Source organism: Lethenteron reissneri, chromosome 22 (genome assembly GCF_015708825.2).
Source record: "Lethenteron reissneri isolate LAM-NWPU_2019-01 chromosome 22, ASM1570882v1, whole genome shotgun sequence".
Lineage (NCBI taxonomy): Eukaryota > Metazoa > Chordata > Hyperoartia > Petromyzontiformes > Petromyzontidae > Lethenteron > Lethenteron reissneri.
Window position 1 is genome coordinate 14,861,767 of NC_083800.1, and position 15,312 is coordinate 14,877,078.

The 15,312-nt window shown below is 49.4% G+C and overlaps 1 protein-coding gene and 1 long non-coding RNA gene across 2 annotated transcripts; one reads left to right on the forward strand and one right to left on the reverse strand.

Annotated features, from left to right (window-relative positions):
* Positions 1–859: 859 nt before the first annotated feature.
* On the forward strand, positions 860–9,044 carry LOC133345422 (uncharacterized). Its single transcript, XR_009755440.1, has 4 exons — positions 860–999; positions 6,242–6,376; positions 7,439–7,658; positions 8,930–9,044. It is a non-coding gene; the product is annotated as an uncharacterized LOC133345422 (long non-coding RNA).
* LOC133345421 (platelet-activating factor receptor-like) lies at positions 2,240–9,270 on the reverse strand. Its single transcript, XM_061556149.1, has 2 exons — positions 8,867–9,270; positions 2,240–3,987 (listed from the first exon to the last, which is right to left on the reverse strand). Exon 2 carries the CDS (start codon positions 3,964–3,966, stop codon positions 3,022–3,024), a length of 945 nt encoding a protein of 314 aa, XP_061412133.1. The 5' UTR covers positions 3,967–3,987; positions 8,867–9,270; the 3' UTR covers positions 2,240–3,021.
* Between the last annotated feature and the right edge of the window lie 6,042 nt (positions 9,271–15,312).

Here is a 15,312-nt window from a genome sequence, read left to right on the forward strand (position 1 = left end):
TTCATAATGAGTTGCTTTTGGGTTAGATCGAGCAGGAGGTGTGAAGCCACGTTTTAACGATAACCCTTCACCACCCGACAGAGCCAATACAATCAAGTTGTTACGTAGACAAATATGCAAATCAGCTTAGTTTACGCGATTTAACCCACAAAAACCCTCTATTATTGATGATATTGCTCGCGAAAGCCTACGTGTGGTTTTCCCACCTGATGATGATTGCTTGTGTTGCAATCGAAACGTCGTGATTTGTTTTATTGTATTTCTACCTACGTGACTTTACCGAAAGAACCAACGAGTATGGATTCCTGCAGTCACGAAAGCTTCAAATCAAATTCTAGATTTGAAGCTTGCGTGACTGCAAGGATTCATACTCTTAGTTCTTTCGGTAAAGTCACGTAGGTAAAAACTTAAATTAAAATAAAAAAAATAAAACAATAAAATCACGACGTTTTGCTGCAGCAAATCTGGCTGTGACGGTCCCACCTGATGACGGAGACTTGTGTTGCCTCCGAAACGTCGTGATTTTATTGTTTTATTTTTTTTATTTTAATTTCATTTTTACCTACTTGACTTTACCGAAAGAACTAAGAGTATACTTCAAATCAAAAACAAAACCGGAATGTTGAAGGGCAAGCATTATTTTTGACAATTTATATTCGACGTTTCGCTGAGTATTACCTCCAGCGTCATCACCACCACCACCAACCACCACCACCACCACCAACAACCACCACCACCACCAACCACCACCACCAACCACCAACAACCACCACCACCACCAACCACCACCACCAACCACCACCACCATGACCAGGTGACGCTTCTGGCTGAGGCTGGTCCCGGTTGTGCGACCGCGGCCTGCGCTCCTTCCCACCACGTGGGGCGGACTCTCTGAACGTTCTGAGCAGCAGCTGTAGGTCACGTGAAACGAGCCCAGCTCAGCGACAACGGAAGACACGAGGTGGACAGGGAGCAGGCGCGCTCGCAAGGCCGCCACGGGTGGGTGACGTTCACTGACTGCGTGGCGGTGGTGGTGGTGGTTGGTGGTGGTTAGTGGTGGTGGTGGTTGGTGGCGGTGGTGGTGGTTGGTGGTGGTGGTGGTTGTTGGTGGTGGTTGGTGGTGGTTGGTGGTTGGTGGTAGTTGTTGGTGGTGGTGGTGGTTGGTGGTGGTGGTGGTTGGTGGTTGGTGGTGGTGGTGGTTGGTGGTGGTGGTGGTTGGTGGTGGTGGTGGTTGTTGGTGGTGGTGGTGGTGGTTGGTGGTGGTGGTGGTTGGTGGTGGTGGTGGTTGGTGGTTGGTGGTGGTGGTGGTGATGGTGGTGATGGTGGTGGTGATTGTTGGTGGTGGTTGGTGGTGGTGGTGGTGGTTGGTGGTGGTGGTGGTGATGGTGGTGGTGGTTGTTGGTGGTGGTTGTTGGTGGTGGTTGGTGGTGGTGGTGGTTGTTGGTGGTGGTGGTTGGTGGTGGTGGTGATGTTGGTGGTGGTTGGTGGTGGTGGTGGTTGGTGGTGGTTGTGGTTGTTGGTGGTGTCCACAGGCCCTCGTCGTGCAACGGCGCTCGTCACTGGAAGTGCCCCATTCCGTGGGAGCTCCTCTCCTGAACGCGAGGTCGCGTGCTGTCAGCTGCAACAGCAGCAGCAGCAATCTTAGCCAACGGTCCAGACCAATGATAATACCAACACAGGCGCCATTCGCCACGAAGTGACGGTGACGTCACCACGGCGCCTGTGCCAGGCAAGGTGCACTTTGAGGCCACGTGAAGTGTCGAAGGCTCGCTGGCAGGAGGTCATGGGACAGACCCAGCAGGTGCCACGGGCTGACTAAGATGACCGGCAGATGCACCGACTGTGCCCCCTACTGTTGTCCAGACCACGAGGTCAATCACCCACTACCTCCCGTCAAAAGATACTTTTAGAATACTTTTAGGACTCGTTCGGTGCTTACTTAAAGGATTAACCCATAAATAAAGGCGACTGCATTGGACAATACTCATGTTTACCACTATAACAGTGGGTGTGCTTCAAAGTGACATCACGAACCTTGCAGGAGGGCTGCCGACACGCAGTAGCGCCTTCCGTGTCCGTCCCACGGGAGGCGGCGAGCGGCGCCGTCTCGGACCGCCCTGCTCGAGGCTGACCCTGAGTCACTTTGCCATGGCATGGGACAATCTTTGCCATAGATCAACCTCTTCTGACCTCCCACAGTCGTACTCATTTTATACAAATAATAATATTAATAATACCCTCACTGCTGTTAAAGTTCAGGTGCACGACTTTGCTCTTTGCCGATGAACACTTCCCTATGAAACGTCTTAATTCAAAACTCACCGTACTATCACCTCCTCTTCCTCTGCCCTCTAAACCTCTACCCTTCACACCCTCCCTTCTGGAAAACAAACATCAATCTGACGTCAAACTCCCAACTCTTTTCCAAGGCCTCTCCACGCACACATCCCATATTCGTAAGAACATTCATTATCCATTCACGATTGTCCATTCATCAGAGCCCCTCCCTCCAATCACTGTGTCCTGCACTCTTTCTACAGCCCCCTCTTCTTTCGCATAACCCTATCTCAACCATCTCCTCGTCTCTCCACACCACTCGGACCACCACGACCTCTCTCCACACCCAGCATGAGTCCACTCGGCCGCTCTCATCACGACCCTTTCCATCGGTGCCGTTGCCATATTCATTCTCTCCTCCTCTTTGCTCTCTTCCTGACAGTCCTGACGTCACCGCTCTTTCTGACTTTGACCTGCAACTTTCCGACACCACAGTCAACAAAAGAGGGCTTGGTCTCTGCATGTTACAGGGACCACGTTCGCGGTGTCATACAGGAGCAACTTCAATTCCTCAGTCTGTAGTTCCTTGTCTATCTCTTGTATATTCTACACAAGGAATGAACGACTAAGGGTTCTAGAGACATATCCAGACTCAGAAGGATGTTTGGCTTCAGCTCTAAGGCATGGTGGTAATGGTGCAGATGTGCTGTTTGTGTGAGCTGTGCAGTTTGCGATGCGGCTCGGTCAAGTTGCTGCATCTTCTATGCGGTTTTTAAATAGTCTACACTTGATGATACTTTTGCACGAATTCCTAAATGAGGACGATGCAACGAAGGCAACCACGGGGTCGAAGAGGCTGTTGAGAAGGCTGAGGCCCAGTGCAATGTCTCGCAGCAGAGCCAAGCTCTCCCAGGACATGCTGTTGTATCTACTCTCGATGAAGCCGATGATATGGGACACGTTGTAGGCGGTGAAACACACGAAGAAGTTGCTGATAACCAAGACGGTCAGCTTGATGGCGCGGATCTTCTTGTCGCGTTTCATCACCTCGACCCGATCGTCGACTTTGAACAGAGATTTGATGACATTGATGTACGAGAAGAGCATGGCGACTAGCGAGGGGAGGTAGAGGGAGAAAAACAAGTAGAGTCTGTAAACGGTCAAGAAGTCCATGTCACTGGTTGAGAACTTCTCGTAGCACTTGATGGTGGGGGGAGCACTGCCGTTGGTGGCGTTGACCATCACGGTGAACGTGACGGAGTTGATGGGCGCGATCTCGGCGATGGTGATGACCCAGATGACGGCGCACACGATCCACGCCGTCCTGGGCTCCCGCCAGCGCGACATCTCCAGCGGGTGCACCACGGCCTTGTAGCGGTCGATGCTGATCGCCGCCAGGATCATGATGCTGGCGTAGATGTTGGTGAAGAATATCAGGTTGCTGACGCGACAGAGAAATATGGGGAAAATCCAGTTGTTTCCGTTGAAGGTGTAGCCGATTTTCATCGGAACGACGGCCAAGTAAAATAGGTCTGCGATGGCGAGGTTCAGCGCGTAAATGGACATGGAGTTTTTTTTGGTGCGTCCCAGTACCCAGCACACCATGACGTTGAGGGGAAGCCCTGCGAGAAACGCCACTAAATAAATTGGGAATACAAAGCAATATTTCACCAACTCCTGAGGATTCATTTTTCAAAAGCCAAAGGAAACCTGAAAAAAAGGAAATTAAGCAAATTTTACGATAAAAAAAACGAATTAAAATAAAACAATTTGTGTATACAACAGTGCACGTACATAAGTGAGACCATGTGATCCATGACTTCACTCCCTCCACAATTTCAAGATCCCACTCACTGCTTTCAAGATCTTCCATAATCACCCCTGCCTCCCTCTCTTCTCTCATCTCACTCTACTCTCCTTCACGCATTCTCCTACTTGTCCCTTCTCATCTCACTCTACCCCCCCTCCCACCATCTCCTCCCTATCCCATCATCTCATCTCACTCTACTCCCCTCCACACATTCTCCTACCTCTCCCCTCTCATCTCACTCGACTCCCCTCCATGCACTCTCCTACCTCTCCCCTCGCTCTACTCCCCTCCACACACTCTGTCTTCCAGCAACCAAGACTTAATTTCTTTCTTCCAGGCAGCCTTCGCTCAGTGGAAGGTCGCTCATTCTCCTTTTCTGCGCCCACGGCCTTGAACTCATTTCCTTACTGACCGTGTGCGGAACGCTCTGTGGGTGCTGATGGAGCCACACGTTCCGCAGTCGATCCACACACACGAGTTCTGCTGGTAGCGACGTCCCTTCCCACGTGGGATATTATTCTAAACAAATTAAATTATGTTTAATGAACATTGGCATTTACACGTTTAATTAATCAATTAGTATTTTTTATTGGACATTTATGTTGGCAAAGAAACTGACTGAAAGGTATTCATCAGAGTACCACGTACTTTCGAGACTGTCCGACTCGTTTACAGAGCGAACTGCAGATCTGCCAACCCACTGATTATAGTAAAATCTCGCAGATCGTTCTATGCTCTGCGCACCAACGAGTCGTCTCGCGACCTCCGTGCTCTGTGGCGCGTTGTGCGGGGTCTGCTGCACACCAACCACCCATCAACTAGTCAACGAGGTCTGTGCACAGTATATGCGATGTACTTCGCCAACAATATTCTTAGGTTTTTTCGTTAAAGTCACGTAGGTAAAAAAAAAATTAATAAAAGTAAAATAAAATAAAAATCACGACGTTTCGAAGGCAACACAAGCTTCCGTCTTCAGGTGGAACCGTCACAGCCACGACAGCTGTATCAAGTAAATGATAGAGCTGTACGGCACACAGTGTGCCGTACTTGGCCCTTCCCCTCTTCAACCATTATATATACGGAGTGGTAGCTCTTGTAATCTCTCATTTACTTGATACAGCTGTCGTGGCTGTGACGGTTCCACCTGAAGACGGAAGCTTGTGTTGCCTCCGAAACGTCGTGATTTTTATTTTATTTAACTTTTATTAATTTTTATTTTTTTTACCTACGTGACTTTACCGAAAAAACCTAAGAATATGAATCCTTGCAGTCACGAAAGCTTCAAATCTAGAATCTTCGCCAACAAAATAGTGACGATCAAGACGTTTCTAACATGAAGGCAACGCATTCTCCTGGTCTGCCATCTGTGTTGGATCAACGTGGGAACAATGCAAAACTCGAGACCCATCGGTGGTAGAGGTGTCCATGTTCATTGCACCGCTGCCGAATAAGACATCGCCACTTGACTACATCCACAAGTCGATTCTCAAATCATGCTTGGACGTTTCTTGTGACGCAGATTGTCCACCTGGCATGTATTTCATTCAGTGAGGGCCGTTTCCCAGACCGGTTCAAAATGGCGCGGGTTACAGCGCTCCTAAAAAAAGTTTGCTTGAGCCATAGTGACCCCACAACTATCCCCTGATCTCAGAATTGAGTACCATTTTAAATGTCATAATCTTCAAACATTTCGGTTACAAATACCATCCTGAGCTCCTGGAAGAATCACGTGGCCTCCTCGTTCACCCTGTGGCATAACTCCCTACTCGCCCTAGCAGCCTTAGAACATCTGCGTCGTAAACTGAGGAATAGGGAAGGGGAATCCACCGAGATCTGAGGGGCCCTCGTGAGAAGTGCCGCGTCCAGGCACTTCAAACCAACCCGCGTGGTACAGCATCAGCCCAATGCCAATGTGCATGTTGTAACATTTCTCTAAACATTCAAACCCTGACTAACACGTAGAGTCAGCCTGCTCATTGTCAGTAGACAATTCTAGCTCCAATTATTAACGCTGATTGCCAAATATTTTATTTTATTATGCGGACATTGCTGCTGCTTGCTGCTGCGATGATAAATTTCCTGGCGTGTTTTTGTGCAGGAATAAAATGTCCCACCGAAATGGAGCTGTTTTGGGTCTTTCTGCTGTGAAAACAGAGCAGGCGACTCGGAGCGCGGCATTTATCACCACCACCACCGCCTCCACCTCGCGGACACCCACCGCTTGTCATCGCTGCCATTTTGCCGGCAGCGATGACTGCGTTAATACAACAGAGCGGGAGACCCTGCCAGGTGAACAACCTGCACACAGCACACACCGTGGGACGCACCACAGAGTGGATAACACGTGGTGTATGAACGAGAGTGTGGGACACACCACAGGGTGGGACATACCACAGGGTGGGACATACGTGGTGTATGAACGACAGTGTGGGACACACCACAGGGTGGGACACACCACAGGGTGGGACGCACCACAGTGTGGGACATACGTGGTGTATGAACGACAGTGTGGGACACACCACAGGGTGGGACACACCACAGGGTGGGACACACCACAGGGTGGGACGCACCACAGGGTGGGACGCACCACAGGGTGGGACACACCACAGTGTGGGACACACCACAGGGTGGGACGCACCACAGGGTGGGACGCACCACAGGGTGGGACGCACCACAGTGTGGGACACACCACAGTGTGGGACACACCACAGTGTGGGACACACCACAGTGTGGGACGCACCACAGTGTGGGACACACCACAGGGTGGGACGCACCACAGAGTGGGACACACCACAGTGTGGGACACACCACAGGGTGGGACACACCACAGGGTGGGACGCACCACAGGGTGGGACGCACCACAGGGTGGGACACACCACAGTGTGGGACACACCACAGGGTGGGACGCACCACAGGGTGGGACGCACCACAGGGTGGGACGCACCACAGTGTGGGACACACCACAGTGTGGGACACACCACAGTGTGGGACACACCACAGTGTGGGACGCACCACAGTGTGGGACACACCACAGGGTGGGACGCACCACAGAGTGGGACACACCACAGTGTGGGACACACCACAGGGTGGGACACACCACAGTGTGGGACGCACCACAGTGTGGGACACACCACAGGGTGGGACGCACCACAGAGTGGGACATACGTGGTGTATGAACGACAGTGTGTGACACGCAGGGTGTGTGACCCACAATGTACACACCACACAGTGAGGTATAGATCACAGAGTACAGACCACCGTATGATGTTGTATAGAAGGCGGTGTGTGTGTATATCACTGTGTTGTTGTTTATTCATTTCCCTGCGCCCTTCCATTAATCATCATGTCGAGGCTGCCCCTTCGTGAGCTGCAGATCTGCCCTCGCAGTGCCACGGTCGTTGCCTGCTGCTGCTGCCTGGAAGTCGGCGTCATCAGCAGACTGGCTGAAGAAGCGAGGAGCACGTGTGGCTCGCACACCCAGAGCGGCTTCTCCTCACTGAGATGCGCTCCCGTGCGAGTCCGAGAGCCGTCGCATGCTCACGCCAGCTCACATAGTTCACCCCAACTCGGTGTTAGTCACTTTTAAATTACCGCACATTTATTAGAATTTTTAATTGCAATCCTAACCATGTTTTTTCATGCAAGTATCGAAATAACTTTATACGTAGACTTTCACGAACAATATTATGATTCCTAATTCGTATTTTTTGGGTTAGATCATCGTGTAGGTATAATGTAAATATTCAACTCTACCCTCCGCCAATTGTAACAAAGAAAATCCTTTGGCTTTTCAACATTTCTCCGGTTTGCTGACAAACCAAATCAAGTGGCACATTTACCCACGCGACAACTTGATTTCACTTACTATGTCGGGTGGTGGAGCGTGCAGCTAAAATTTGGCATTACAACTCCACGACCTAGTCCAAAAGAAAGGAAATATGTATTCAATAAAACAGATGTGCACTGTAAAAAAAAAATACTTTATCAGTAACGCTGGTGCGCACTTAATCAGGTTTCACATTTTGACTTAAAACTTTCGTGATTGCTTCTTTCGGCAAAGTCACGTAGATAGAAAAATAATTTAAAAAATAAGTGAATAAAAAATAAGTTTGGTTAGTGTAAGAACCAGGCTACAGTCTACATTATAGACTGACAGTACGCTCACCGAGGTTAAGAACCAGGCTAGAGTCTATATTATAGACTGCCAGTACACTCACCAAACTTAATAACCAGGCTACAGTCCACATTAGTGTTTATTTTTTTTATTCACCTTTTATATTTGTATTGTTTTATCTACGTGACTTGACCGAAATAACCCAAGAATACAGGTTTCACATATCACGCTTGTTTCAGAGATATTTGTAAAATAAACGCCAACATTGTAATCTTGATTTGAAGCTTTCGTGACTGCAGGAATCCATACTCTTTGGTTCTTTCGGTAAAGTCACGTAGGTAGAAAATAAAATAAATCACGACGTTTCGATCGCAACACAAGCGGTCATCCTCAGGCGGAAAAAATATAATCCAGCAGTGGAACTTCTGATCCAACATTGTAGTGGAGCACTGAGAAAACAAAACCCCGTTGCCTCGGCTGGACACCCAAACGGGAAGTAAATAGCTGAGGGATAAATATCGCCTGGCCATCCACGGGATGAAAATAATCAGCTGCGTGTTTACATTCATATCAGCTTATAATAAAGGCATGTTAGAGGGCCGCAACTGGGCACCTGCTCACTGCATTGTGTTTGCAGTAGGAAATAATGAAGTGTAAACACTTACCCTTGACTTCATTTACCAATGAGTCCTGCAAACTTCGTTCTCTCCGTGTGTGTGGAATCGCAGTGGGTGGCCCTGTGCGAGTTCCTCTCTCAAACCCTCGCTCTACTTATACCGACGGGGGAGGAACCTTCAACTGCTGTGGCCCCGAAGTGTTTGAACTGCACTAATTGCTGAACTTTGGCGGTAGCAGCTTAAAGGTTGACGGAGCCATTACGCAGACGGTACGTACGCGTGCGCCTGTGTGTCACAGTATGTCCGCACGCAGAGTTCAGCCATTGCACCTGTCCACAGTGTTCTGCCCCTCGAATAAATACATACAAATCATCATCCATTCTTGTCCGATGCTGACCGATGGAAATTCTTTGCCACAGCATACTCCGTCAGACGGCAATAAAAATGGTCGATCCTGGAAGCCAAGTTAAGATGTACTTGTCTGTGTGTGACTTAGATCAAGTTTGTACAATATTATACAATCATGTACAATCATCCAATCAGCTGTAATCACACGTGACACGCTGGAGAGGGAGCAGTCACGCGAGTGATCACTCAATTGAGATGCCCCCCACACCTGCGGGATGGTCACGTGGGGGGCTCCCATGGCCGCCCTGATGTTTGCGTCGTCTCCTTGCGCTCTCGCGTCGTCTCCTCGTGTGTCGCAGACTTCCCACTCCCTACCAACGCGTGCAGTGGCTGCGACACAGCTCACCAGCGGCGCTATGCCATCCACGCGACACACCGCCACGTCAGTGACACCGTGACCTCCGTGCGTAAAGGTCACCACCAGTGCCTCTAACGCCACGAGCTGCCCGGCCACGGCCGGGACGGCTGGCTCCGTGTGGCATCACGCATCGGAGCACTGCAAGGGCACGATCGTTTAAAACGGTTGTGGTCTTCGGCTAAGGATTTTACCGAACACCTCAACACACCAGCACCTTGCACGTGGCATTTCCAGAATTTCTTATGAAGACTTATATTTGCATGTACAACCTGACTATTTAAATAAGTGTTTTGTTATTTCGACTTCAGTTTAGCAAGATATTTCCTTCCGATGCCTCATTCTGCCATGCAAGTGTTCTGTGTGAGGGTTACACGCTCTCTCCGATCCACGCATTCACGTCAACTCGCCGAGCTTTTAGATGATCCATTGTCCTCATTCCCGTTGTTGTCATTTTACATCATTACCCAAAAACAGGAATGTATTTTCCCGACATTTCATCCTGCGCTGTGCAAACGGAGCACAGGGACGTGGCATTATTCATGTGTACGGTGGCCTCCCGCACTAGAATGATTCCCTGCACTGGGTTGACAGCCATGTGTTTGTTGTGCCATGATATATCGCGATCTAAATGACCGCTCAGAAATAATAACGCGTGCGACAGACAATGCGTGCGAGTCGTTTCGCAGAGACAACAGCAGCAGCTGATCGCGGCTTTGGCGTGGGTTTCTAAGACGCCGCCTCCGCCATACGCAAGGGAACATGAGATCTCTGAACTCGTCCAGTGCAGCTTTGTTTTGATGCTGCACGTAGGGTCCAATTTGATCGTGTTTAGCACGACCCAAAATGTAGGTTCTAAAATAACTGTGAACATTCGTACGAAGGAATACACGATGGGAACATGGCAGAGCCTCTCCAATATTTTGAGGGCCACTTTGTAATAAGTGTACGGAATTCATGCGCGAGACACTCGCATCCTCTGCAACACAGCCAGCACCGTGTATGTGGAATGATAAACTTGTCCGATGTCAATTCGTGGGAAACATATTAATGAGAAACATTCATCCACTGGCCATAACCTGATTGTCAGAGTATTTCCTTTCGTTAAACGAACCTGCTTCCCTATTTATCTATTTAAATGCAATTCGATAATTGTTTTTTTACCCTTCTATCTGGCAACAAAACTGACACCTTTTTACAAGGAGTCATGTTTGCATAGACCGCAATACCTGCAGTCATAATACAAACAAAAGAACATAACTCTGATAATGTGCACTGTCCTTGAAGTTGATTGGTCCACACCCGAGACAGCTTTCCTTAGAGCCTAGTCTCACATGGGTTGGACCAGATGACGCCAAAAGGCGCACAACTCAAAGACAACTCCTTGTAAAAAGGTGTCAGTTTTGTTGCCAGATAGAAGGGTAAAAAACCAATTATCATATTTTTACTGGCAAATGAGGTTCCCATAGTGTAAATGCAATTCATTCACTATTCTTGAATATGGCAACGTGTTCAGGAGCTATATGGCAATGCCGAGGTCTGCTGGCCACGATGAAGGCTTCAGGAAGAGAGTTCGTGTCTTTTTGCTTCTCCTATGAAGGGGCGTTCGCCCCAACGGTCACGCGTTATTTTCGCGTCACCTTACACACAAGTAACGCCGTCACCTGGGCGAAATCGACGTCATTAATGAATTCACCGTTGGGGCAAAGGGGCTTCACGTGGACAGGAGATGACCCCGGCTCACGCCTGGAGTTGGATGTCACCGGAACATTGCGTCCGCAGTCGCTTCCTCCTCACCCCTCCTCCTGCTCCTCGTGTGACCAACACTGCGATTGTTTACGTGGATGCATCGTCCGTTTATGTATATTCTCGACAATGACCCGAATGATTGTTTTGTGTTTTATACGATAAAACAGAATTGGTCAAATATCCCAGTGCAGGAAACGTCGTGCGTCAGTGCCGCGACTCGGCACGAACCAGACTCGGGTTGTTCGGGTGACCCGGGCGAGGGGGGGGGCCGTGACGCACGCAGCAGCACCGTGGGGGGACAGGCAGAAGCTGGACCGCACCACGTAGAGGGAAAGCACCTCCATGGACTCGATATGCAAATCAGTGTGGATATGGCATCCCTTGTCCACACATTTGTTTTTGTTATTTTACTCGGCGCTGCCGATGTATGTTGTAGAGCGGATGGCTGTGATTGTTCCAAGGGGGTGACCACGAGCCTGATGACTGCGCCACGGGTGGCGGAGTGAGTCGCTGCGATGAGGCCGCCTCCGTGTTTGTGAACTGGGCAGATTCGTTCTGTGCTGCGTGGAGTATTCTGGATGAGCGCAGGTGCAGAATGGAGTGTTTAATTTTCCATTTGTGCATCAAGAATCCGCAGTTGCCGTGGTTTGTGCGGATACGGTTTAATATTTGTGCCCAGGGATAGTCTTCAATGCACGCGTCACAATGATAGACCTTCTGATACATTTTACAAAAGGGAACATTCACCAAGTACACACATCTTTTAAAATTACATGTCAAGAAGCTCGACATTTGTTCTACAAACTGCAAGTCGGCCACTGCTTAGGGGTGGACCTTGGATGACAACAGCGGTTGGCAGTGCGCGCTCTGTTGACGAGGCCGCGGCGTTTGCTTTGGAGGGCACGGGGAGCCAGTAGCGCCGCGCACGTGGTGGCCGCATTGAGCGCAGTGGAACGAGAGCGCCTCGCTCACCCACAGCGCCCTCTCTTGACGGTGGCCACTGGCCCCGTGGCCCCGATCCAGGCCCCGTGCTCGTGGGCTCCGTGCGGCCCCCCCCGCCCCGGGGAGCCGGGGTTCACTCGGCAGCGATGCCGCGCTGTGGTCCGCATGGCGCCGTGCGAATGGTCACCGCTGCTGTTCACCCTTCGTCTCGGTGGAGGGGTGAAGGGACGCGTGGTGGCGGTGTCGGCGCTATGCGACACCACGGCATGGCCTCAGTTGCCACAGCAACCAAACGACAGGGGATAATTATAATACTATTGATGATTTGGTGCCGTGGATCCTCGTACCTTATGCGTGTCAACATTTTAAGTGTATTCATAATGAAGGTTTTTGGGTTAGATCGCGTTATTTATAAATGTGTCGCAACCCTCCACCACTCGACACGGCCAATCGGTAAAAAAAGGTGTCACGTTGACAAAAGACAAATAGTTCACGACTTCAGCCCACCGGTGTGTTGAAGAGTGAATCCACATTTACAATTTTTGAGTACTGTGACGTTTCCCTGGTATCCAGCATCATCGGGCAATTTGCCAGAATGGTGACGCCCTCCACCTGCTCCCAGTCTTAAATAGAGCAGCAGCAGCAGGGTGACGCCATCATTTAACCCAATCAGGTGCAGAGATCAGAGGCGGAGGGGGGCTATTGTAGCTATATAATAGACTAGTAATCAGCGAATTACTCTTTGGTTCTTTCGGTAGTCACGTATAAAGAAAATACATTAAATAGAATACGTTTCGATTGCAACACAAGCAACCGTCATCCAGTAGAACTATATTGGAGACAAAACACAGACACGGAGACAGACACACAAGCAGAGAAAGACAACACAGAGACACACAACATAGACACACAGAGACCCAATGCCTCTGTCGAGGCCTTAAATAGAGAGAAGGGGGGGGGGGGTCTGCTGGAGCAAACTCATTTCTCTCTCGCGAAAGCCTACGTGTTAACTGATTTTAAGTGTAGTTTAATCAGGAAAAGTCTACGTACGTTTTAAGTAGTTATCGGTATTTTGTACTTGTCTCTCACAATCTTGGAATTGCTCGTGTATCTGTGCCCCGAGTGGCTGGGTGCGGACATTCAAGGACGTCGCGGTAGCAAGACGTTAACCACCTCCTCGCCTTGTATACAGGAGGACGTGGGTTCCATCCAGACCCTTGACGACTGCTGTATATTTGGATTCTGCATGTCTCTCCCTCTCCCCGTGGTCGCGTGGATGTTCTCCATGCACACCAGTTTCCCCCTCCACATTTAGAATCAATGTGCGTTCGGAGTATTTGGCTGCTATACATTTCCACATAAGCCACTGCGCGTTGTGGCCAGGTAGCTTCTAAAAAAGAGTTGTAGAGCTCAGTGGGCCTGACCTGGATAAAAAACAATGCTTAGAGTTCATAAGAGGCGAGGCAAAGCACTCATTGCTGCTACCTTAGACACGTGCGCAATGGGCTCCGTGTATAAACCCAAAAATGATATCTAGTTCCACGACAGGGGACACGATCAGAGGAGTTCACAAGTCCCGGGCAACCTTTGCGTACTCAGCACTGCCGATTTAAATTAGCGCACGATAACGGTTGCGCATTTGCACACACCTAATATTATCAAGGTTGTCTACGTATGGTGCGAAATAAGTTCAACGTATTTACATTGGATAGCTTTCTGGAGAACATAACCCAATATGAGCCAAGCATGCTTTGAGATAACCAAGAGATTGCCCAACAGCTGTGAGATCATTGTTATTTTAGTCCACCGACGCCGTATGTACATATTTTATTGGTCCCATTTAGCCTTCCACTCATCTCTTGTATATACAGCCTCAGTAAAGTCTGCCGATTGGCTCCAGCAATGGGCAGGGCCTGCTGTTGCGCCACATTCTAGAGGGGCTTCCAGTGCAGAAAAGTGTCACCTCCTCCTCAACATAGTCCGCAGCGTACAACTGTGCAACGCCCCTTGAAACCACGACTTATCCAGACCACCATCTCAATGTTGAACTTCTTTCACACCGTACGTAGCCAACCGTGCTTAAAGGAGAAATGTCTGGCCATTGGCGTTTTTGCCACCAACTCTCGGAGCGCTGACAAATGTGGCCGCCCGAACCGGCAGCTGTGCCCACAACAGGGGCCTTCCTCGGGACTAAACGCACAACGCCGGCATAAAGGAGATGGAACATGAACTAAGGATTTCATATTTCACTTTACCATATTGTTAACTTGACTCAAAATCAGACTATCTTGACCACACTACAATTGAGGCCACTGCTATTTTATGTACATTTACTGTGAAAAGTCGGGGGGGGGAAAACATGGTAGAGTAGTATCATGATTCGGTTGAAGGCCCTCAACTCAGGAGAGGCCGAGAGCGGTGCTGTGCTGACCTTGCAGTTCAAATGCCCCTGCAGGTACATGCATCATCACAATAATTTTATTACGTTATTTAGCCATTATATTTCTCCGTGATTAAAGCTTTAGTCCTTGGGTGACTTTCTTCTGCTGCCTGTGATCAGTGTCAATTGCCAACTGTCTTGATAAATCCCCTCATGCACACAGCACCAGCCTCTCGTTCTCCACGCGAGATAGCCAATAGGTATCGGCATGCACAGGTCTCACCCAGGCTACCTTAGGAATGTACTTAATATGGAATTACACAAATGTTGAATTGCTCATTCAGCTCACTTGTGGTATTCCAAGCCACTGAATGGTGTTGGTCAGTAAGGACTTGAGAGATGGGACAACCGGTTTTCATCTAAAGTCGATGAAAAAGTTAATGTGCCATGTTAGAGATGGCTGGACGGATATAGTTGTATGCTAATGCCTGCGCACCACAGCACCAAGCCAGGAGAGCCGAATGGCTGGGTTTGAATCCCGGGCCTTGACCTGCAAGTGCGTCGGGCTGTGATAAGTGAAGCTACCAACGACTGAACATTTTTTCAGGATTTGGTTTGGCTTTTCATTCAGCGTTGCCCGTCTCAAGAGCGCTTCTGCTT

Coding starts and splice junctions, on each gene's coding strand:
- LOC133345421 (XM_061556149.1), bottom strand. CDS start 3,966: ATGAATCCTCAGGAGTTGGTGAAATATTGCTTTGTATTCCCAATTTAT.